This window comes from Balaenoptera borealis, assembly GCF_965194805.1.
Source record: "Balaenoptera borealis genome assembly, chromosome: 12".
Lineage (NCBI taxonomy): Eukaryota > Metazoa > Chordata > Mammalia > Artiodactyla > Balaenopteridae > Balaenoptera > Balaenoptera borealis.
The window spans coordinates 105,714,552-105,738,248 of NC_138869.1; the positions used below are offsets into that span (position 1 = coordinate 105,714,552).

At 43.7% G+C, this 23,697-nt stretch overlaps 1 protein-coding gene across 2 annotated transcripts in view; it reads right to left on the minus strand.

The window, feature by feature from the left end:
- The window catches only part of FARS2 (phenylalanyl-tRNA synthetase 2, mitochondrial), a 343,302-nt gene that overhangs the window by 228,348 nt on the left and 91,257 nt on the right, over window positions 1–23,697 (minus strand). The window contains exon 5 of one of the 2 annotated variants that reach the window (XM_082344586.1): window positions 11,651–11,788. The exons of the other annotated variant lie outside the window; for it this stretch is intronic. Coding sequence (XP_082200712.1) covers window positions 11,651–11,788 — 138 coding nt within the window. The remainder of the gene's footprint in view (window positions 1–11,650; window positions 11,789–23,697) is intronic. 2 annotated transcript variants of the gene reach the window in all.

A 23,697-nucleotide genomic window follows, 5' to 3' on the forward strand; every position in this document is an offset into this window, starting at 1 on the left:
ACAAGTCGAAGATATATTATCGTCACCTAGAAAATTATTTCTAACATTCTCGAATCTTACCTACTATAGGAAAAGGCTACCAATGGACCAACGGGGTAGAGGGCACCTGGTCACAGAACAGGCTAATGAGATTATCTGGAGACTCTGATGCTGCCACAACAATCGGTGTTCTTGCAATTAGATTCCACACATGTTTTTTCATGGTTTTCTTTTTTTTTCCCCTTTCCCCCCATCTTTAAAGTGTTATAATTCACAAATAAACATTGTATATATTTAACGTGTGTGACCTGATATTTTGATACATGTATACATTGTGAAAGGATAACCACAATTAAGCTAATTAACATATACCTCACCCCTCATGGTCGTGTGTGTGTGTGTGTGTGTGTGTGTGTGTGTGTGTGTGTGTGTGTGGTGAGAACACGTAAGATGATCTACCCACTCAGCAAATTTCAAGTATACAACACAGAACTGTTAACTCCAGTCACCATGCTGTACATCACCTCCCCTGACTTATTATTCATCTTGCATAACTAAAACTTTGTACCCCTTGACCAACATCTCCCCATTTTCCCCTCTCCTCAGCCTCTGGTAACCATCATTCTATTCTCTGCTTCCATGAGTTTGACCCTTGAAATTCTACACATAAGTGAAGATGGGCAGTATTTGTCTTTCTGTGTCTGGCTTATTTCACTTAGCATCATGTCCTCCAGGTTCATCCATGTTGTCCTAAATATCAGGATTTCTTTCTTTTTAATACTATTCCATTGTAAACCACATTCTCTCTATCAATTCATTCACCAATAGATATTTGTTTCCATATTTTGGCTATTGTGAATAATACTGCAATAAACATGGCCATGCAGAGATCTCTTTGAGATACTGATTTCATTTCCTTTGGATACACACCCAGAAGTAAGATCGCTGGATCATATGATAGTTTTATTTTTAATTCTTTGAGGAACCTCATACTTCTTTCCATAATGTCTGCACCAATTTACATTCCCACCAACAGTGCAGAAGGGATTCCTTGTCTTCGCATCCTTGCCAGCACTTACCTTTTTTTTTTCTTTATTTTTTTAAAACAATAGCCATTCTAATAGGTATGAGGTGAGATCTCACTGTGGTTTCGATACATATTCCCCTGAGGATTAGTGATGCTGAGCACCTTTTCACATACCTGTTGGCCATCGTATGTCTTCTTTAAAGAAATGTCTATTCAGGTCCTTTGCCCATTTTAAAAACCAGATTATTTGGTTTTTTTGCTATTGAGTTGTATGAACTTTTTATACTTTGGATATTAACCCTTTATCAGATATGTGGTTTGCAAATTATTTTTGCCAATTCCATAGGTTGCCTTTTCACTTTGCTGATGGCTTCCTTTGCTGTGCAGAAGCTTTTTATTTTGATATAGCCCCACTTGTCTGTTTTCGCCATTGCTGCCTATGCTTTTGGTGTCATATCTGAAAAGTCACTGCCCAGAGCAATGTCAAGGAGCTTTTTCCCCATGCTTTCTTCTAATAGTTTAACAGTTTCAGGTCTTATGTTTATATCTTTAATCCACTTTGAATTGACTTTTGTATATGGTGTGAGATAAAGATCCAATTTCATTCTTCTGCATACGGATATCCACCTTACCCAACAACATTTATGAAAGAGACTATCCCTTCCACACTGTGTGTTCTCGGTATCCTTGTTGAAGATCAGTCAACCATAGATGTGTGGATTTATTCCTGGGTTCTCTATTCTGTTCCACTCTAGTCTGTATGTCTGTTTTTATACCAGTACCATACTGTTTTAATAACTGTAGCTTTGTAATAAAGTTGGAAATCAGGAAGTGTGATGCCTTCAGCTTTGTTCCTCTTGCTCAAAACTGCTGTGACTATTCAGGGTCTTTTGTGGCTCATTTGAAGTTTAGGATTTTTTTTTTTAATTCTGTAAAGAATGCCATTGAGGGGCTTCCCTGGTGGCACAGTGCTTAAGAATCTGCCTGCCAATGCAGGGGACACGGGTTCGAGCCCAGGAAGATCCCACATGCTGCAGAGCAACTAAGCCTGTACACCACAACTACTGAGCCTGCGCTCTACAGCCCGCGAGCCACAACTACTGAGCCCATGTGCCACAACTACTGAAGGCTGCATGCCTAGAGCCCGTGCTCCGCAACGAGAAGCCACTGCAATGAGAAGCCCACGCACTGCATCGAAGAGTAGCCCCCGCTCACCACAACGAGAGAAAGCCCGCGTGCAACAACAAAGACCCAACACAGCCAAAAATAAATTAATTTAAAAAAAAAGAATGCCATTGAAATTTTGATGGAGATTGCACTGAATCTGCAGTTAATTTTAAGTGATATGAATATTTTCACAATATTAATTCTTCCAATCCATGAGCAAAGACTGGCTTTCCATCTACCTCTATCTTCTTTAATATTCTTCATCAATTTTTTATAATTTTCAGTATACAACTCTTTTGCTTCTTTAGTTAAGATTATTCCTAAGTGTTTCATTCTTTTTGTTGCTATTGTTAATGGGATTGTCTTCATTTCCTTTTCAAATAGCTCATTGTTTGCGTATAGAAACATAACTGATTTTTGTATGTTGATTTTGTATCCTGCAAGTTTGCTGAACTTTTTTTATTAGTTCTAACAGTATTTTTGTTGGACTTTAGGGTTTTCTAAATATATGATTATGTCATCTGCGAGCAGAGGTAATTTTACTTCTTCCTTCCAAATTGGATGCCTTTTATTTCTTTTTCTTGTCTGACTGTTTTGGCAATCAGTCCTATTTTGAATAAAAGTGGCAAGAGTGGGCATCCTTGCCTTGTACTGTATCTTAGAGGGAAAGTTTTCAGTTTTTCCCCATTGATTATGTTACCTGTGGCCCACACTTATGTATTGACTGCCCTCATGTGCCAGGTTAATACTGATATAACACTTTATATGTGCCAAGCACAAAGTGCATGGATTAATTCATTTAATTCTCAAAAGATACTAATTTTGCATGTGTGTAAAAACATGAATGATATATAAATTATGTTAATATATATAATTAGGTATGTATGTAATATACAGTATACACAAAAAAGAACTTATAATACTTAGTAAATTGAGGCTCAGAGAGGTTAAGTAATTTTCCTAAGGTCACCCAGCTAGTAAGACAGGATTCAAACTTGAACAGTGTGCCTAGCTGCCACTTATAGTCTATATTTCCAAACGTCAATTCCTTGTTCTCCTGCATCACACCTGCTCTGCCTCCTACATCCCCTATTCCTCTCAATAACCCTGGGTAGCAGTCTCAAGAGAAAATCCCACTCCCCTCAGTCAGTTGCCAAGTCCTGTTAAGTCTGTCACATCCTTCTGGGCTGTCCCTGCCTCCACTATGATGCCACAAGGGGGAGGTTCTCACCACCTCTTTTATGAACTTCTCTACAACAGCAATAGCTTTCCACCAGCCATCTCCAAACCCCCTCCATGATGTTTTACACAAGGCCACATTAACCTCCCTCCTTCATCCCATTCACTCAGCCAATAAATATTCATTGATCGCCCACTAATACACCTCACACTGTTCTAGGAGTTGTGGACTCAACAGTCACAAGACAGATAAGTACCTGCCCAAATGAAGCTTAAATTCTGGTAAGAAATTCAGACAATAAACATTTAAATTAATAAACAGGATAATTTACAGAGTGATAAATGCCATGAGGAAAATAAAGCAGGGTGGTATAAAAGAAAGCACATCAATCAGAATACTTTTGACTCAGGTAATAAAAAATCTAACTTAAGGGGACTTGAATAAGAAGAGACACCTCAGAAAACAAGAAGCCTGGACGTGGCGAGGGCTCTGGGCATGCGCCATCAGGATTCTGGCTCTTTGCAGTACTCCTGGTGCTGCCTTTCTCTGGGTGTCGGTTTTAACCTCGGACAGCAGACTCACATAATGCCACCTGATATTCAACCTCCAGGGGATGAAGAGGAGACCACCTCATCCTGTGACACGTTCTTAGCAGTGAGAACACTTCCCCCAGAAGCCCCTGGTTGCCTGCCCCTTGTATAATATCTCATTCGTCCAGCACTGGGTCACATGCCCACAACTAAACCAATCACCAGAGAGAAGAGAATCTGTCCCTGGAGAAGGGATGGAAGCACATTTTGCTGAGTTACCAAGGGTCAAAGTGGCTACCTGAGCCAACTCAAGGGAGAGAACAAAAAGGGGGAGCACTGGCCAGTGTCCACTACAGCAAGCCTTAGGGTCAGGGTGCAGAGAGGGAAACTGGAGGTTGGGAAATAGGCGAACAGTGAAAGAGCTGCAGCCTGAATGATGAGAAAGAGGTGGCATTGCAAAGCCCGAGGTAAAGAGTGTTTCAGACAAGGAGACCAGTAAGAGTAGAGACACAGGCATCCCCTACGCTCACAGCAGCACTATTCACAACAGCCAAGACGTGGAAGCAACCTCAATGTCCGTCGACAAAGGAATGGATAAAGAAGATGCGGCACATATGTATACAATGGAATACTACTCAGCCAGAAAAAAGAACAAAATAATGCCATTTGCAGCAACATGGATGGACCTAGAGATGACCATACTCAGTGACGGAAGTCAGAAAGAGAAAGACAAATACCATATGATATCACTTACATGCGGAATCTAAAATATAACACAAAAGAACCTATCTATGAAACAGAAACAGAATAACAAACATAGAGAACAGACTGGTGGTTGTGAAGGGGGAGGGGGTTAGGGGAGGGATGGAGTGGGAGTTTGGGGTTAGCAGATGTAAGCTTTTATATATAGAATGGATAAACAACAAGGTCTTACTGTATAGCACAGGGAACTATATTCAATATTCTATGATAGGGCTTCCCTGGTGGTGCAGCAGTTGAGAATCTGCCTGCCAATGCAGGGGACACGGGTTCGAGCCCTGGTCTGGGAAGATCCCACATGCCGCGGAGCAACTAGGCCCATGAACCACAACTACTGAGCCTGCGCGTCTGGAGCCTGTGCTCCGCAATAAGAGAGGCCGCGATAATGAGAGGCCCGGCGCACGGCGATGAAGAGTGGCCCCCGCTTGCCGCAACTAGAGAAAGCCCTCGCACAGAAACGAAGACCCAACACAGCCAAAAATAAATAAATTAATTAATTAATTTTAAAAAATATTCTATGATAAACCATAAAGGAAAAGAATATGAAAAAAGAATGTATATATATGTATAACTGAATCACTTTGCTGTACAGCAGAAATTAACTTGTAAATCAACTATACCTCAACTAAAAAAATATTGATATTAAAAACAAAAAACAAAAAACAAGGTCAGCCTGTTCAGAAAACAGAGACCAGTGTGACCACAGCGCAGGGAGGGAAGGAAAGAGTGGCCAAGGAAATCAGAGCAACAGGCAGAGGTCAGATGGGCAGCGTCCCAAAGGTCCTGGACAGGAGTTGCTGATCTGCCTGCAGCTTCACGAGAAGCTTGCAGAGTGTGGTTAGGAGAATGACCTGGTCTGAAACACACGTGCTTCATGAAATGTCTTCTCACATTCTTATTATGACTCAATTCATGGACTAGAATATGAAGTACAAACTCCTGGCTGAGCATCTAAGGCCCTCCGTGTTCCGGGTCCAACCACTGTTTCCGTATCATGCATTCAAATTAGATGCTGTTCTCTTGTTATGTCCAAAGCAGTACTACAAACACATTCTTGCACATATCTAGAATACACTTCTCTTCAAGCCCACATATCCAACTCGACACCACGACAAATGCCATAAAACCATCCAGTACCCAGGCAGAAGTCATTTCTCCCACCTGCAAACAATCACATCACTTCGCCCAGTTTTCCTCAAGTGGCACTTGCCAACTTCTACCTTGCATATGGTTTTTTGGAATAAGATTACAGAAATGAGATGGTGGCTGAAGAAGTGTGCAGTTACTTTAGTTTGGTGAGTATGAAGAATATTTCATGAATGAAGTGTTTTTCTGCCTTGCTATTAGTTCCTGGCAGAACTGAAGAGCTATTAGGAGGCTGACATGGAGAGCACAAATTTGGCGCCAGGAGGGATCCTGAGGTTCCTAAATCATCCACAATTAGACTGGGTTTCTTGGTTTTTGTTCTAAAAAGTGGTGATGCCAGCAATTAGGGATGCAAGTTTCCAGGGGTATCTAACAGGGCAGCATCTGTGCTGTGCCACCAACCCAGTAAGATCTTTGCTGTGCTGATGATCTTCCTGTACACTGCTGCCCACGCCGCAAACAGATCCTCTATCTTTATAGGCCCGGTAGATCAGGCTAAAATGCAAGTAACAAAGATAATCCACTTTAGTCTGCAAATTAAAAAACTGGGTCTTCTGCAAAATTCACTTTAAGCAAGCAATGGAATAAGCCGAAGGAACACGGAAAGCAGAAAAACCATGCCTGTATGTGTAATTCGTGTTTTCTAGAGCTTTAGATGCCCTCTCTTGAACGAGGAATGGGGTATTCTTAACTTACACATGCGTACAGCAGACATGAGTTACAAACCACGAGGCTTTGCTTGGGCTGGTTTGTTCACCACCTCCTTGGCGTTATTTAAATGCAATGTTTTGTACACAGATATGAATAACACCAGAAATAACAACTAAAAAAAAAAAAAAAATAAGAAGACTACATACTGTTTCAAAATAATCCCACATATGAACACGTCTGTGGACTGCAGGCATTACCCTTTGATGCCATGAATATATATTGGCAGATGCTTCACCCAAATGTTAACACTGTTCTTTCTTGTGCACAAAATTTTATATTTGTGCTCCTCTCATTTAACAAAAAATGTGTGTGTTTGTGTGTGTGCATTCTCATTTCTTCCACCCAAATAAACAAGCAGACTGACATCACAAGGCTTCTTTTTTGCTTAGGCAGAATATTGAGCAAACAAATATTTATTCTGGGTTACTCAGCTGTGATACATAAGGGGATTCATGACATGCTGTGCCTGGTGCCTGCTTAGCTTTTACAAGATAATTGCACCTTGGACCACCTAGAACATCACATTAAATGCAGAGACCTGATTTTAAAATTTAAAAAACATGGAATGGGCAGAATTTAATCAGTCATGCCTCCATAAAATTATGGGAGATATAAATCAACGGGCAATAGAAAGTTGCAATAAACCAGGATTAATCAAACTGTGATTAATTCAGGATCAGATTAAAACCCACAGTGCCAGCTGCATCAGGCCCGTTCTGCAGCGTTATTCTCTCCTGCTCCTTTCTGTTACCCCTTCTTCCTCCTTCTCATTCCCTTCTGCTCTCACCCCTAGGGCATCCTCCTTGGTGGATAAACCTGCAGGAGAGTTAATTGTCACATACATGGATTTAATCACATTGTCCATCACATTTGGGGGCCCTGCCTTTAGCGATCCGTGACTAATTGTTGTGGTAATTTTTCAATCATTAACAGCAGCACATATGCTGCAGACAAATCCCAAGGTGCCTACTAAACCCCACTGACAAGCGGCACACAGGCTCCAGAAGGGCCAGCACACGCCTGGCCTCAGCCCTCACCCCCAATCCTATTAGTCATGCATCATCATTAACATACATCTATTCCAAGGATGTGTCAGGCTGCAAGGAGGTCAGAGGGGCCCGAGTGTGCTTTATAACATAGCCGCGTCTTCAATCTATTCTTTGAAAAAGGAAGAGGAACAGGGGGATGGGAGGAGGAAATTAAAACTCCATGTGGGACAAGTAGCTGAGGGCCTATTCTAAATTCCGCTTGTTTCTCATTCATTTTCAGGCAGGCTCCTGAGCGGCCGAAAGTGCCCTTTCTTGGAGTTTCAGCAGTATTAGCGATCTCCATGGCAACCACGGGTGCTCATCTGCGGCGCACACTGCAGCTTCCCGGGGCTCAATTCTCGAGCCGCGCTGGTGTCAGACGGGGCAGGCCACGTGCACTAGTGGGACCAGACCCTGCCTTGGGGAATCCTCCCACTGACTGAAGCCCTGCTCTAATCACCCCAGAATACGAGCCAACAAGATCACTCGGAATCTCAGCTGCCCACACGGGTTCCAGGAATGCTATTTATTTTTCATGTTCCTTTTTCTAAGGGTCTTTGTTGGTTAAAAGTAAAGAGCCACTATCTTACAAAAAGGATTCAATTTAAAATAGGTGGTCTAACAGGGAACTCTACTCAATATTCTGTAATAAACTACATGGGGAAAGAATCTGAAAAAGAATAGATACATGTATATGTATAACCGAATCACTTTGCTGTACACCTGAAGCTAAGACAACATCGTAAATCAACTATATTCCAATATAAAATAAAATTTAAATTAAATTTAAAAAATAAACTAAAAAAATAGGCGGTATATGTAACATTGCGGGTAACTGATTTATTTGAGGCATACATCTCATATACCTTGCATGAAAGGGAAATTTCCTACTCAGGAGGAAATTAAAGCTCCTGAGTTCTCCCTTTGGTTCTTCCTAAATAAAGGAACATTTGGGATATTGGCCCAGAAAAGCAAGAGAAGGATTCCTGGGTTATTACTGAAATTCTGACTCTTCCTATGGAGGCTTAGGAAATTCCCTCTTGTACCTAGTTTCCTCAAGATTAAAATAAGATCTACTTATTTTAGGCACTTAGCAGTGGATCACTGCACAAGGTCTCGGCAAGACTTAATTAGTATGTGCAATTTATTTTTAGCTCCTTAAATGAGAGATGTTTGGTGCAGCTCCATTCTGGGGAAATGAAAGGCCGAGCGCCCTCTACTGCTGCTTCTGGGTCAGCCTCTGGGTGTCTGAAACCCCACCGCTGGGGTTCACTTATTGCTCACAAGTATCCTGGCTTGGAAGGCATTTACTGATAAGAGCAGGAAGAAAGAAAACAGACAATAGGCTGACTGTTAAAAATGGAATATCTCACACCAAGGTGACTCACAGTACCTACATCTGTCAGAGCAGGGTGAGAAAGGTCTGGGAAAATTCAGAGCGCCCAACCCTGCATCATGAACAAACATTAAAGGATAAAAAAGTAGTCTCTTACTTTCTGCTCACATTCTTTCAGGACAAGGAGGGGAAAAAGGAGGATAACGACAGGATCTCACCGACTGATGTGTTTTCTAGAAAAGTCAGGGGAAAAAGAAAACCTCGTTTTTCCTGAATTTTTTTTAACCTTCACAGCTCTAATTAGTTCCTGACTTTGTTTCTGAGTTTAGTTTGAACAAACCCAGACCCATACTCCATAACACTATATGAACAAATCCACTTTAGAGCCTAGGTGTTCTTATTACTTATCACCATGAACAAAAAGTTATACAGATGAAAAAGAAAACAATTTGACATGACTTTTATTCTTTTCTCCATTATGTAAATAATGACCCTTAAATAATATTTAAACAACTGCAAATACAAGTTCAGCTTGGAGCTGAAGTTGGACAGCATATAAAGAAATCCTGCTTCTTTATTAAAAATTAACTCTCGGGGCTTCCCTGGTGGCGCAGTGGTTGAGAATCTGCCTGCCAATGCAGGGGACACGGGTTCGAGCCCTGGTCTGGGAAGATCCCACATGCCGCGGAGCAGCTAGGCCCGTGAGCCACAACTACTGAGCCTGCGCGTCTGGAGCCTGTGCTCCGCAACAAGAGAGGCCGCGATAATGAGAGGCCCACACACCGCGATGAAGAGTGGCCCCCACTTGCCGCAACTAGAGAAAGCCCTCGCACAGAAACGAAGACCCGACACAGCCATAAATAAATAAATTAATTAAAAAAAGAAAAAAAATTAACTCTCTTTGGAAAGGTGTTGGTAATAATAATAGTAATAATAACAATACACTAAATAAAAATATATTAAAGTCTAAAATTCGTTGAACTCTTTCTGTGTCAGAAACTGTTCTAAGTGCTCTACTTGCAATATTCTTTCATCTTTATAGCTCTTCAAGGTCAGTACCAATATTATTACCATTTCTGAGTTAGGAGAATGAGACACAGAGAGACTTAGTACCTTGTCACAGATACTGTCACACAACTGACAAGTAACAAAGCCAGAATTCAAATCCAGGCCCTTGAAATCCTAAACCCACCAAGCTAACCAATAAACTATGTTGAAGCACACAGTAGAATCAAATTCTGGGGAGACCGAACCCAAGCTGTTCATCATGGAATCTAATTCCTTTAAAGAAAAGCCAAAATTATGAAAGCTCTATCCAGCTTATATATTTCCTCCTCCAAACCCAGACCTTATCTTGTTAGAAGCCAAGACCACATATTTTTCCATCACCTTTCATTTCTTCACGGGACATCACCAGTTTACCCTTGAACTGAGTCAGCGTCCCTGACAGAAACGCGCTCCGATAAGGACACCAGGGCCAGTGCTCAGCACACGGCGGGTGTGAGCAGCTGCAGGGGCCGCGGACAGCCAGCGCTGGGCTTTGACCTGCTGCGTGGGGAGCAGGGCTTCTCTCAGCCCTGGGCAGCTGACTAGGGAGAAGGACGAGGAAGTATCCAGTGCTGGGATCAGCTATTCATCACCCCCTGAGCCTTTTCAGCTGATGCCAGGAGGGCTGCGGAGCAGAGGAGTGGGGGACACAGGGAGCAGGAGCCCGGCAGGAGCGCGGCTCTGCCACGAAAGAGCCTCGTAGGCTGTGGACAGCTGACCGTGGGGCTGCCACCGGGCGCCCCCAAGGAGCGGTCAGAGTACAGGCAGCAATGGCTGAAGACAGGTTTCCATCAAGGCCTTCATGTAAAGGGTTCACATCAGTCTCTGGCTCTTTTCAAGGACCCAAATCCCATCAGACTTGAAATGACTAGACTCCAGCAAACTGAGATTGTCAGGAAGACATATTTTCAAATTTTCCCTGTCACAATAGCTGGAAAAGGGGGTTATGACATGCCACGTCGAATACACATCTACATTTGTATCCACAGATACAAATTCCAGATACAGAAATCCTGAACTTTATCCTTCTGAAAGGGCTATGGACTGCACACAAGGACATCTCCCACACACTGCCCTGCAAAGGCGGTGAAAGGGTCTCTCCATTCTTATCTCACTACGATTCTCCAGTCAGTCTGTCTGAGAACAGTGACTGACTGCACCATGCCAGGCACCCCACTCGTACAGAAGTGTGAATAACTCGCTAAATGTGAGGAAATGAGACAGTTTACAGATCACGCAGGGAATCCATAATAGGAAAAAGCTGAAAGATCAAACACTAGTATTTCTAATTACGTCATTACGTTTGATGAGTGAAAGGGCCCCCTTTGAAACAGATTTAAAGATTTCTGGTCAAACTATATTTTATAAAATGAGTATTCTTTCTGTAATGTTATGGATTATCCTTAAATAGTTCTCTCTTTAACTATGAAATGCTTGAGGAGAATATGAAAGGGAATTCAGTTACTACAAGATACAATGTTACTTTACCATCACACAAATTCTCCTTTCATTATGTGGTTAATTTCTGTTTTTCCTATTACCAGCCACGGAAAAAAGATGTAATTGGCATGCTCTGAAATATTAAGCTAACTCTGGTACTAAAGATGTGCAATCTCTCACAGCTTAAGAATTTTATTTTGCAATGCACTGCAGGATGAGAAATACCACTTAGAAAAGCATCAGCTTTGATGCTGCTGATGCTAGGGTTTCCATGACATTGTAGCTCTTAGAAGAGTTTACCTGATGTGTTTAATATCGCCAGAAGTCTTGGGTTGAGAATACCCCCGACTCTGCGGAGGACGCTTAAGACGCTCCTTCTGGTCCCTTCCGGCTCTGACGTTTGGTGACTGTAGGCTTTTACCGCTGGCCTCACTCTCTCTATAAGGAAAATGGGTGCTAAACATTACACCAGGGCACATTCTATTTAATGGAATTCTGAAGTCAATCATATTATTTAGAAAATATATGTTTTGAAACATGGCTTATTCCCTTCTGATAACGTTAAGGCAATGAACACATATAACCATCAAAGTGCATATCTAAAATCACAGAACTATAAAAATGGTGACGGCATAAGGAATCTTAGAAATAATCTTTTAGTGCAACCCCATTTATTTTACTGATAAGGTAACAGAGAAGGCTGGAGAAATATACTAATAACAACAATACTAATAAAAATATCCTTTCAAACTAACATCTACCAAGAGGTAATTATGGGCCAGAAACTATTCTGTTTTCCATATATCATCTTCTTTAATCTTTTTAAGAAGGCTAAGAGATAAACATTAGTATTATCAACCTCATTTTGACAAATAAGGAAACCGAGGCTCAGAGAGGTTATTCCACATGTCCAAGTGCATCCAGACTGCAAGAACAGAGCAAAGACCGGGACCTAGCGGTGTGACCCCACGGCCCTGCTCTTAATCTCACAAGAACACGAGAAATCACGGCTTTCCAATAAACTAAGTTCTTACAACAGTTAAAACTCATAGAATTAATGAAGGTAAGACTGACTGTACATTTCAGGATTTCCATGCCCATATTTTTAGGACCATCTCTGTGCCAGGTGCTAGAAGTACATAGAAGATGAAGACACTGCCCTCTGGGGTTTCCCTGGTGGCGCAGTGGTTAAGAGTCCGCCTGCCAATGCAGGGGACACGGGCTCGAGCCCTGGTCCGGGAGGATCCCACATGCCGCGGAGCAACTAAGCCCGTGCACCACAACTACTGAGCCTGAGCTCTACAGCCCGCAAGCCACAACTACTGAGCCCGCGTGCTACAACTACTGAAGCCCGCGTGCCTAGAGTCCGTGCTCTGCAACAAGATAAGCCACAACAATGAGAAGCCTGTGCACCGCAACGAACAGTAGCCCCCGCTCACCGCAACTAGAGAAAGCCCGCGCACAGCAACAAAGACCCAACGCAGCCATAAATAAATAAATAAATAAATAAATTTATTTTTTAAAAAAAAGACACTGCCCTCTGAACAAGGAGCTAAGGAGAAACATGCCCCCCCCCCAAGGATGTGACAGTCCAGAGGAAGATGCAGACAGCACGTGCTAGGAGCAGGGTGGTAACTCCACGGAGAGAAGCCCACCCTCAAGCCAGGCAGAACCTAGGAGAGCAGCCCTTCCTGTGAGCACCTGGGCCTCAAAAGCGGCCGCAGCTGTAAAGTGGGACTCACCAGTGGGCAACCCGGCAGTGTGAGCTCAGCAGACAGGAGGGAGAAAGGTAAAACTGTATTTATTTGACAGTTACTATCTTATATATAACAAAGACACTTTTTTCTTCTGGTATTCTACCTCACTGGAAGATCCCAGAATACCATGTGAATATTCACAGCCTCCAAAAAAATGTAGATGGCAATTCTCACTCTCATTTTTTTATGATGAGAAAACCTGGCTGTGAAGTGGTTGAGTGATTTGCTAGATGCCTCCAGAGGGGAACGTGGAAGCTACTGGAAAAAATTAGACTGCTCAACTACCAGATGTAGCATGTGACACAAAAATAAGCCTGTCAATACCAGAAACCTACACTTTGAAAAGCTGGCAAAGGAAGAGGATCTAGCAAAGGTGACTGACAAAGTAGATCAGCAAAGAATATGTGAGGAACATTTCAGATCTTCTGTATCTTATATCAGCAGCTGAGAATTCCTCGTGGATAAACGTTATCAGTTCACAAGCGGGTAGCAATGGTTTCAAGGATGCTCAGGTATTACAATGAGAAACGGCTAGGGCAACTGTCACGAAGAACTTCTCAGAAATGGAACGGCCCCTGAATTAGGGCTTCTGAGATTCAAAAGCAATTCTTCAACAGCAGCAAAATGTTTTTACTTAAAGCTTAAACTACCCATGTAAGGACTGGTTAACAACAGGTGACCACCTGGGGAAAAGAATCATTATTAAATTCATACAGTCAAAAAACTGAAGCCACATACAGAAACATCTCATTTAATTTAAACAATCTAATGCTTTAAAATGTACATCTTAAAAACCAATAAATTAGGGAGTGACTATTCAACATAAAAAAGAATTCACTACCTGCTTTCCTTTTATAAAACTTTAAATTATTCAGCTTTTCAGGGGCACACCTGTTGCATGAACTGGGGACTATGTGCCTCTTACTGTTACTGCCACAAGGTCACAGGCCGTGTCAGTGGAGAAAGAAGCCACTGCAGCTTACAGCCTAGGTGTCCCTGTCCTCACAGGAGGCGTGGAACCCAGAGAGGAGGCAGCACAAACCCCTCCCGAACCCGGCACCTCCCAGAGGATGGTCACAGCCCCCAGCACCAGAATCACCGGACACTGCTTCAGACTGCAGACCCTGGACACCCCACACAGCCGGAGCCGAATCTCGGGGGACCTGCATTTGTATCAAGCTCCCCAGATTTGAGAATCACACGCTAAGAGGCAGGCCTGAGAAAGAGCTCTCGCTGGATGCGTGGGTGACACTGGGGCCGTTATGAAGGCTGACATCCTCTGGGTTGATCTGAAACTGAAATAGGCAAAACCTCTGTGGAGGAATGTAACCCACTGCCTCACTTGCCTCCCCCAAACATTTGTTGATGGTGTTTTCAGAGTTAAGCCTGGGGGAACAGGGTCGACTGAGACCCAGCTCTTGCCTTGAAGGAGCTCAAAATCTCATGGGGGAATAGTAGAGAAACTCAGAAGTCACTGAAGAATGGCAATGGCAGTGGAGAAAGATGCACGGAGCATTTTCGGAAAGAGAGGCCACATCCTGGCCGGGGCTGGGGACGGGAATGGAAATGGGAGGCAGATACAGGATCTTTGAGGACTTTGCAAATGAGGGGTTAAATGAGGGGCTGAGGTTAACTCTTCCAGGACGAGCAGAGATTACAGGGAGGAAGTGGAAAAGGGGAAGGGGACAGAAGGAAAGGCCTGTGTCAAGTTACAGAGGCCAGGAGAGGAGAAGCATTCGGGGGGCTATTATCCATCACATTATTTGAAAGGAAAGGACCATATGGAGTTGCGTGTGACAAATGAGGCTTCTGAATATGCAGGGGACAGAAAACAGAGGCAGGAAAAGCCTGCAGGGCTACTTACCGCAGGGTTAATGAGCTACGTGGACAGTAAGGGTAGGATTTGTGCCTCTACTTCAGAAGCATCAGAGACCTGGGAAGAGTCTGAAAGGAGTCAGTAATATTTTTTTAAGAATATGGCTGTGAGAGGTCTTAGTGGCATTTTAAGTTGGAACTGAAAAAATTCAAATGCTAATCTTGCTTACACCAAAAACCTCCCAATATGAAAGAAAAAAGGTATCTCCTAGTGCTTGTCAAATAACTCCCAACACATACAGCTGAAGGACTGGTTTTCATAGGAGCACTGATGCTGAGACGGCTCTTAGGAGGTACCAGGGGATGGAGAGCCAGGTGTGCCCGTCTGTGCAGAGTTCATGGGAATGAAACACATAAATAAGAAGACTTGCCAGAGGTCTTTAAAAAGTCATAAGTAAGAAGAGAAAATCAACTGTGGGTGTATTCCGAAGCTAGCACAATAGCTCTGTTACCAAAGCAAGATGCTCAGCTGGTCTAGTTTTGGTGAGATGTCAATAAGCAAAATTATAAATAAGCTGTAATGTGTAGATAAGACTGGAAGGTTGCCCAGGCCAGGTTAACTTTAAATGATGACCATTAACAAAAAATAAAGGAATAAACAAATAAAACGCATGCACACACAAACACACACACCCAACAACCACCTTTCTATCCATTCTCTCAGAATCCTTCTCATTGCTTTGACTTTTTCAAATGACAGAGGATTAACTGACAGTCACTGAAGACGAAGAACGTATGTTCAATTTCCATCCTAAGACAACTACCAAAAAATAAAGTCGTTAAAATCTGGATTTTTTTCACCTCTTTTTTGCATTTAAATAGAGTTGAGAGACACTTGGGGTTAGAACTGTCTTGCCAGAGGATGTGCTAAAGACCTTTACATTTCCAGGAAGCAGCACACAGCTGGTATTCAGTAAGTGTTGCTGAATAAATTAATAAATTGGTTAATAAATTAATGAAGGAGAAAATGAACTGCGGTCGCTAAAATTAGCCTCCAAGAGACGTAACCAAGTAAACCAAGCTTGTGGTTTACTATCACAGGCTTCACAGAAAGATGGAGAACAGCAACCAGAAGTGATGCTTAAGGTCACAGGCTGAATCTTGACCACTTCACGGGCCTGGTATGAATTCCCTGCACTAGGGCGCCTTACAGAACCCCCTTCACCTTAATATAGTAATATGACTGCACTGCCTTATTAACACCTTATTAGAGACTTTTCTATTCCTCCCCGTTAACAAAGCATTTTCCAACTTGATATTACTGGGGAGAGGGGAAGGAAGGAGGAAATCAGTAACGGAAACCAAAAGAAAAATGAAAGCAGTCCAGGGTTGAAACATGCTGTGAAGGGATTCTACCATGCAGAATCAGTAAAGTATTTTTCGTGCACAGAAGCAACAAAAAATGGCATGTGTGATGTGTCTTAACCCAGCATTTCTTAGAAAACAAATCTGCTCATAAATAGCACACACAGAAGCAACCATACTCTGCAAATATTGTTTATGTATTTATGCCACAAGCACAAGAAATGAAATCTACAGATAATCTGTATTATTAAAGTTTTATCACATCTATTATCATTGTAAATTTGTCCTATGATATTTTCAGCAGAGATATAATAACATAACTGTGCTGTTTTAATTTTCCTTACAAAGGCAAGCAACAAAATAAATCCTCTAAACTCAAGAAAGGAATTTCTCTGTTAGCTCTGTTACAGACGACAGGAAAGTCAGCTCAACATGATGGATCAAGTGGGTCCAGGCCAAGGTATATCATGTGAAGTTTCAGAATACAGGGACAAAATGAGGTTCCTAAAAAGTCCCAGGAATCCAAAAAGCCTTCTAGAACCAATAAGCAAGTTCAGCAAGGTGAGAGAATACAAGATCAATATATAAAAATCAAACATATTTCTATTTACTAGCAATGTAAAATCTGAAAATGAAATTAAGAAGGCGATTCCATTTACAACACCATTAAGAAGCGTAAAATACTTAGAATAAATTTCATAAATAAGTACAAGACTGTGCACTGAAAACTACAAAACACTGCTGAGAGACGGTAAAGACGATCAAGTCAAAGGCCCACAGTCTATGGCCCACGGTCCAGCCTCCCATTTTCGCAAATCACGTGTTATTGGGACACAGCCCCAGCTCACTGTCCGTAATATGTTCCACTACAATGGCAGAGTTAAGGAGGTGTGACAGAGACCCACAGAATAAAATGTTGACTACCTGGCCCTTCAAGAAAAAGTTCGGCAATCTCTGATCTAAGTAAATGGAGAGACATCCCATGTTAACACAATACCGTTAAGATGGCAATTTTTCTCAAAATGATCTACAGTCAATGTAATTACTATCAAAATCTGAACAGACTTTTTTTTTGTACAGTTGACAAGCTGATTCTAAAATTTATACTGAAATACAAAGGAGTTAAATAGCCAAGAGAATTTCGAAAAAAAGAACAGAGCTTGAGAACTCACACCACCCCATTTCAAATATGCTCTAAAGCTACAATGATCAAGTCTGTGTGCTACTGCAGACACATTTTTAACAGAGACACCAAGGCAATTCAGTGAGGAAGGGACAGTCTTCTCAAAAGCAGATCTGGGACAAATAAATGGCCACATTCAAAGAGACGAATTTAGAATATGTCCTTACATCATATACAAAATTTAAATCAAAATGGACCATACACCTAAATGCAACAAATAAAGCAACAAACTTCCAGAAGAAAATATAGGAAAAAAATCTTCATGACTTGGGTTAGTCAAAGAGTTCTTAGATACAACACCAAAAGCACGATTCACAAAAGAAAACAAGAATTGATAAACGAGGTTTCATCAAAATTAAAAACTATTCCACTTCAAAAGACACCATTAAGAAATTAAAAAGATAAGCCACACACTAGGAGAAAATATAGGCAAATCATATGATAAAGATCTTATATCCAGACTACATAAAGAATTTTGCAACTAAATAATAAGACAAACAACCCAATTAAAAATGGGCAAAATATCTGAATAAACATTTCACCAGAGAAGATATACAAGTGGTTCTAAGCACATTAAAAGATGCTAAATGTCATTATTCATGAGAAAAATATAAATTAAAACTATAATGAGATACCTCTACACACCCACTGAAATGGCTATAATCAAAAAGACAAACAATACAAAGTGTTGGTGAAGATGTAGAAAAACTAGAACCTTATACATCGCTGGTGGGGAAGTAAAATGGTATAGTCACTTGAGAAACCAGTTTGGCATAAGCTTACCTACAACCCAGCAATTGTACTCCTGGGAACCATCAAAGAGAAAGGAAATCATGTGTCCACGCAAACACTTTGATGTGAAAGTGTATAGCAGCACGACTCAGCCCCAAACTGAAAATAATCTAAATGCCCGTCAACTGGCAAATGGATAAACAAAGTGTATATAATACTCCTCAACAAGAATAAAAAGCAAACAGCTGAGACACACTAATAGGATGAACCGCAAAACATCATGCTGAGTGAAAGAAGCCAGGTACAAAAGACTATATATACATATACATATACATCCCATTTACATAAGACATCTAGAAAATACAAATCTACAGAGACAGAAATTAGCACAGGGGCTAACCCCCCTGGCGCTGATGAAAAGCTGCATGTGGGCACCAGAAAATGTGTGGGGTGATGGAAATGTTCTAAAAGTGGATTGTAGCAATAGCTGCAGAACTATAAATCTACTAAACAATCCTTGAATTGTATATTTACAGTGGGTAATTTTATGTTCTATAAATTACTCCTCAACAAAACTAAAAAAAAATTTTTTTAAGTCCCAGGGAGAAAAAATGGTCACAAATAAGTGACCAGGAATTAAAATGTCTGCAGAATTCGAAACAGGAACACTGGAATCTGTCGGACAATGTTCAAGATTCTAAAAGAAAAAGATTTTCACAAAAAAGTTACACCTGGACAAATTACCGTGCAAATGTGGGGACAGAGTAGATGACTTTCAGACACGCAAGGACTAGAGGAAATTGCTTCCCAGGTGTCCTTTCTTAGAAAGGCGTGGGGGGATAAGGTCCCTCAAAACAAGAGAGTAGCACGCACAAAGCGCTGGGGCGGTGTGTGGTGAGGCGACAGCCAGCATTCACACCCACCTCCACGTGCCTTCCTGCGTGGCAGAGGCTGGAAAGCCCAACACTGCTTCCTGGCCTTCCTGGGAACTGGGTTCTTTGAGTTAATTAGGCTCCTCCAACTAGGTGCACTCAAGTCAGACTTGGGATGTGAAGGTGGAGGGCACCCTTGGGCGGTCAGCACGGCACAGGGCCCAGCGGGGTTTCTACAAGTGTTCAGTGTCCAGCTGCCATCAGCTTCATGGGTATCAAGAGACAGCAGCTGTGACAGGGTCTGACCCTTGGGCTGCAGCTACCGCAGAAGGTTCTCGAAATGAGCAGCCCCATCGGTGGTCCCCCGACTCCTTCCCATCCTAATGTGGCAGAAGATTCAGCACCTTGACAGAGCAGGGCAGCTGTGTGGTTCCGGATATTCCTGGAGGCCCAGCCTCTAGCCCACTCCTCCAGTACTTCCAATAATTTGGAAGTACTCATCTCTATTTTAAATCCCTCTCTATTTGAAACAGCTGGTGTGGTTTTTGTCTCCTCCAACTGAACCCAACTGATAATATTAACACACAGGGAAACACAGGAAGTAGTATATCTGATACAAAAGAGAGGCAAAGGACATTTCCAGGAGTACGGTAAAGCGACACAGCAAGGTCACTCCAGAGCAGCACATGGAGAAAGCAGCCCACCCGGATCGGAGCAGGTCCAAGGCTCTGGGAGAGACCAAAAGATGAAACAGGTAGAAAACCTAATGCATGTGAACATATGCAGGTGAGAGTGGGTGCAGACAATCTGCAGAATGAAGTTTTGAATTTATGAAAAGTACATAGAAAGTAAGCAAACAAAAAGGACTACATAAAAAGCTGGGTAGGAGAGAGAAGAGAATCATAGTTCACTAACTGTTTCACCTGTGGATGGCATTGAGCTAGTCACCGTAACCGAATGCAGAGCACTGACCCATCCCTCATTACGCGCTAACTATGGAGACATCTGGGAGACTGGAAGGGTGCCTGTTTTGGTTATTAGGGTGGGGCAGAAGTGGCTAAATCCTCTAATTTCATATCGCATAGTTAAAAAAAGCGTTTAAAGTGGAAAAAAAATCAAGACGCAGCAATGTGGGGGTGTTACTTGGAGATAGAGAGGATGTGAGGAACCTGGCTGCCTCTGGGGGAGAAAACGGGAATGCAGGGGCCGGGGGGCAGAGGCATGGGCATTGCTATGGTATGTTCTCAACCTGGTAGAACTATCTGACCCCTAAGATATGCAGGGAATAAACTTTAGTAAAAAGAAAATTTTTCAAAAGAAAGAATAAAGGAAGAAGAAAAGGAAGTGGCCCAGATTCTCCCATCACTGCGCGGCCGAGACCCTCTGGGTACAGATGGATGTGCCCCCTGCCCCAGGCCCTAGGCCCCGAGCACAGCCCACTCCGGGCCCACCCATGTAGGCAGCACGCACCCGGGGCTTCCCGCTCCCTCTCCTGTCCGGAAAGGTGGCCGGGTCACTGCAAGCCAAGAGCACAAAAGAGGGAAAGAGTTCAAATAAAACTGTAGCTAGAGTCATACGAAAAGATCAGATATAAAAGCAACATTTCAGTATCCTGGGGGTCAAATAAAAAATCATACATTTGTTTTCAGAGAGAAAGAATCTGAAGTAAGTTGGAGGCAACCACTAGCAACTGCCTCTATCTAAAAACAGCTGTGAAAATACCAACATTTTGAGCTAAAGGTTAACTAGATTGCTTAAATTCAAATTTGCTTCTGAGGTATCCAAGAGCCATGATTTCCAGAAATATAGAAAACTAATTTGTTGTTCTTGGAAGTAGAGTAGGTCTAAGGAACTCTCAGAGGATTCATATTTCCCTCCACACTGTCCTCGTGGGCCAGTTTCTAGCAGTTCTGTTAAACAGCATGGGTGCTGCAGTCCGTGCAGAAGTTTTACAAAGCAACACGTCCAGCTCAAAGATTCCATTCACTCAAATTAATATATGTCTTCCTTTAATTTTTAATCTAATGCATCTGAGAGAACAAAAGAAGAATAAAAGCCATGACCATTGTCTCTGTTAAATTTATCTTCAGGGTAGAATTGTACCATTTATACAGGCATGGCCATTCTCACCACAAGAGAAAAATCTGCACTTGCCTGAGCAAAATTTCGTTCTTCCTGCCATCAAATTGCTACCAGCATGTTTGCGAACACTATAAATCTGCCCATGTTGATTCTTAAAATGAAAAATACCAAGGGAAACACATAATCCTTTACTCCCTGCCATTCTTAGGAATAAGAAACAACGGACATTTTGACCAGGCAGAAGAAGCTGTCCTTCCCTAGCAGGCTCTGGGTGGAGGGGCTCGCCTGGCTATCGCCCACGTGTACTGGCTGGGTTATGTAACCGTCCAGGGCTGATGGGCCTGATCTCTCCGTGGAAAACAAGACCTCGATTTTATGCTGTTAGTAATTCACAATTATTAGCAGTTATTTGGGAGGGGGGGAAATCCAGATCACATGCAGCTCTCTCCATTCGTGAGTTCCTGTGCCACTTGAGACGACGGGGGGGGGGGGGGGGCTGCGGTCTGGCTGGCCAAGCAGAGAGAATGCTGTCCCGCCGGGAGATCAGGGCTCCAGGGCCCCGGGGGCGGGGTGGGGCGGGGCGGGGCGGGGGGCAGGAAGGCCAGCTCTGCCCGCCCAGCCTCCCTGCCTGCCTGCCTCCACGGCCTCAGGTGTTGCAGACACAGCACAGCAGCTCCTGCCCAAACCCCCTTCCAGCTGTGGGCAGCCGTCACTCGCAAGGATCACAGAGGACTAAACCCAGACAGCCCCGAGGAACGGAAGGCTGAGTCAGGCTAAACCAGGGCCAAGGGGAGGAGAGCCGGGGCAGCGGCGACGGGAGCAGGCGCGGGAGCTGTGCCTGGAGCTGACTGCGGCCCGCGCAGGACGGCCGTGGGCAGAGGACACACGGCAGCCACGAGGACGCCACGGCAGAGGGAGCTGCGTCTCTCTCCACCGTAACTCAGGGGCTTCGCTGCTGCCAAGGCAAACCCATTCAGCGGCAGGGGGCTTTTCTGCAAGCGAAGCACGGTTTGCAGAGCAGATCTGAGTGCAAGAGGCAGGAAACACTTCTACGTTAAGGGAGAGATTTGGAAGCCTTGAACATCACCATGCTGTTCTACTGCTCTCAGCTACATCCCCCAATTTCCAGCCTTGGCTGAGACAACGACTCATGAGTTCTTTAGTTTTCTTTGACTCAGTTTCCCCCCAAGAGAAACAGGAATGAAAACCGTATGCTTATTTCCATCTCTCAAATTCAGCGATCCAAGAATTCAATTGTTTATTTCAGGTCATTAAATATTCATCAAGTCCAGGAACCAGGTGCTTCAAGGGATTAAAAAAGAAATAAATAAAACAAACACAGGCCCTGCTGTCAAGGAGCTCAGATCTACAAGGTTAAAAAAAATCCTCAAATGATACCAGAAGGTAAACTCTGGTAAATATCGCAGGAGAACAAGTCAACAGTCCACTCAACAAACAATTCTGTGGACCTGGAATGTGCAGGGCAATGTGTCAGGCACAGACGAAGATCTACAGACGCCGGCCAGCCCTGCCCCTGACGGTGCGGACGGTGCCGGGCGGGGGGATGTGTCAGGGAGGGAGGAAGTCTCTGGTCCCTAAGTGTCCAGAGACAGGAGTCGAGCAGGCTGTGACGACGTGGCCACGCCACGGCCCGCCCGGCGGGGGCGACACTGGCCAGCAGAGATGGAGACCCGGAGCTGTGAGCTGAGAGGACGGCACAGCAGCCTGGTGACGGGGGCTTGCGCCCGCCTGCCCACTGCCAAGGGCACGGGTGGGTGGCTCAAGGGCTCACTGGAAAAGCGGGCACTTGTAGTTTGTCTGCCAGCGAGGGGAGGATCCCTGAGCGTCTGCAGTGTCACAAGTGGAACTTAAAGCAGCAGCGGGAAGACTCAGGACCACCCCGCCCTCCCTGCTGGCCCCTCCTTCCGGCCTGTGAGAAGTGCCCCTTGGGCTGGGGGGTCGGCGCGGAGGGAGAGTCCACCAGCCAAAGCCGGATGGAGCCGGCTTTCCAGCCCTCCCGCCCAGCGGCTCTGCCGTCTCTCCAGGCCACACTCCCAAGCCACAGCCCTTTCGCCACACAGCACTGTGATAAGCTGGTGCTGACTCGATCTTCAAATGCCCCCAGAACACGGGCTGCAGAGGGCGGGAAGGCTCACTTGTTTGCGCCCTGCCGTGTCCCGAGCACCCAGAAGCGTAGCCGGCCCGTAGCAGTCGCGTGATAAGTATTTGTTAAATGAACAAACGAAGCTGAGACCGTGAACGATCTTAAATGTCAGCTTTAGTCTCTTCCTTTGACAGATGAGGAAACGGTGGCTGGGAGGTGTCCACGGCTTTCCCCAGAGCCAGGGAGCTAATCAGTGAGTTGTAAAACCACAACTACCCCGGGCTCTCCTGATGCTGAGTGTGAAGCTCTTGGCACTGTCCCACGTGACCCCTGGTTTTCTGCATTTTCAGTGCCCTATAATTAAGAGCGATGAAATTAGAAAGCAGCAGTTTACAGATCTCCGAAGAATTTTATTTTGAAAATGTTTAGAACCTCCA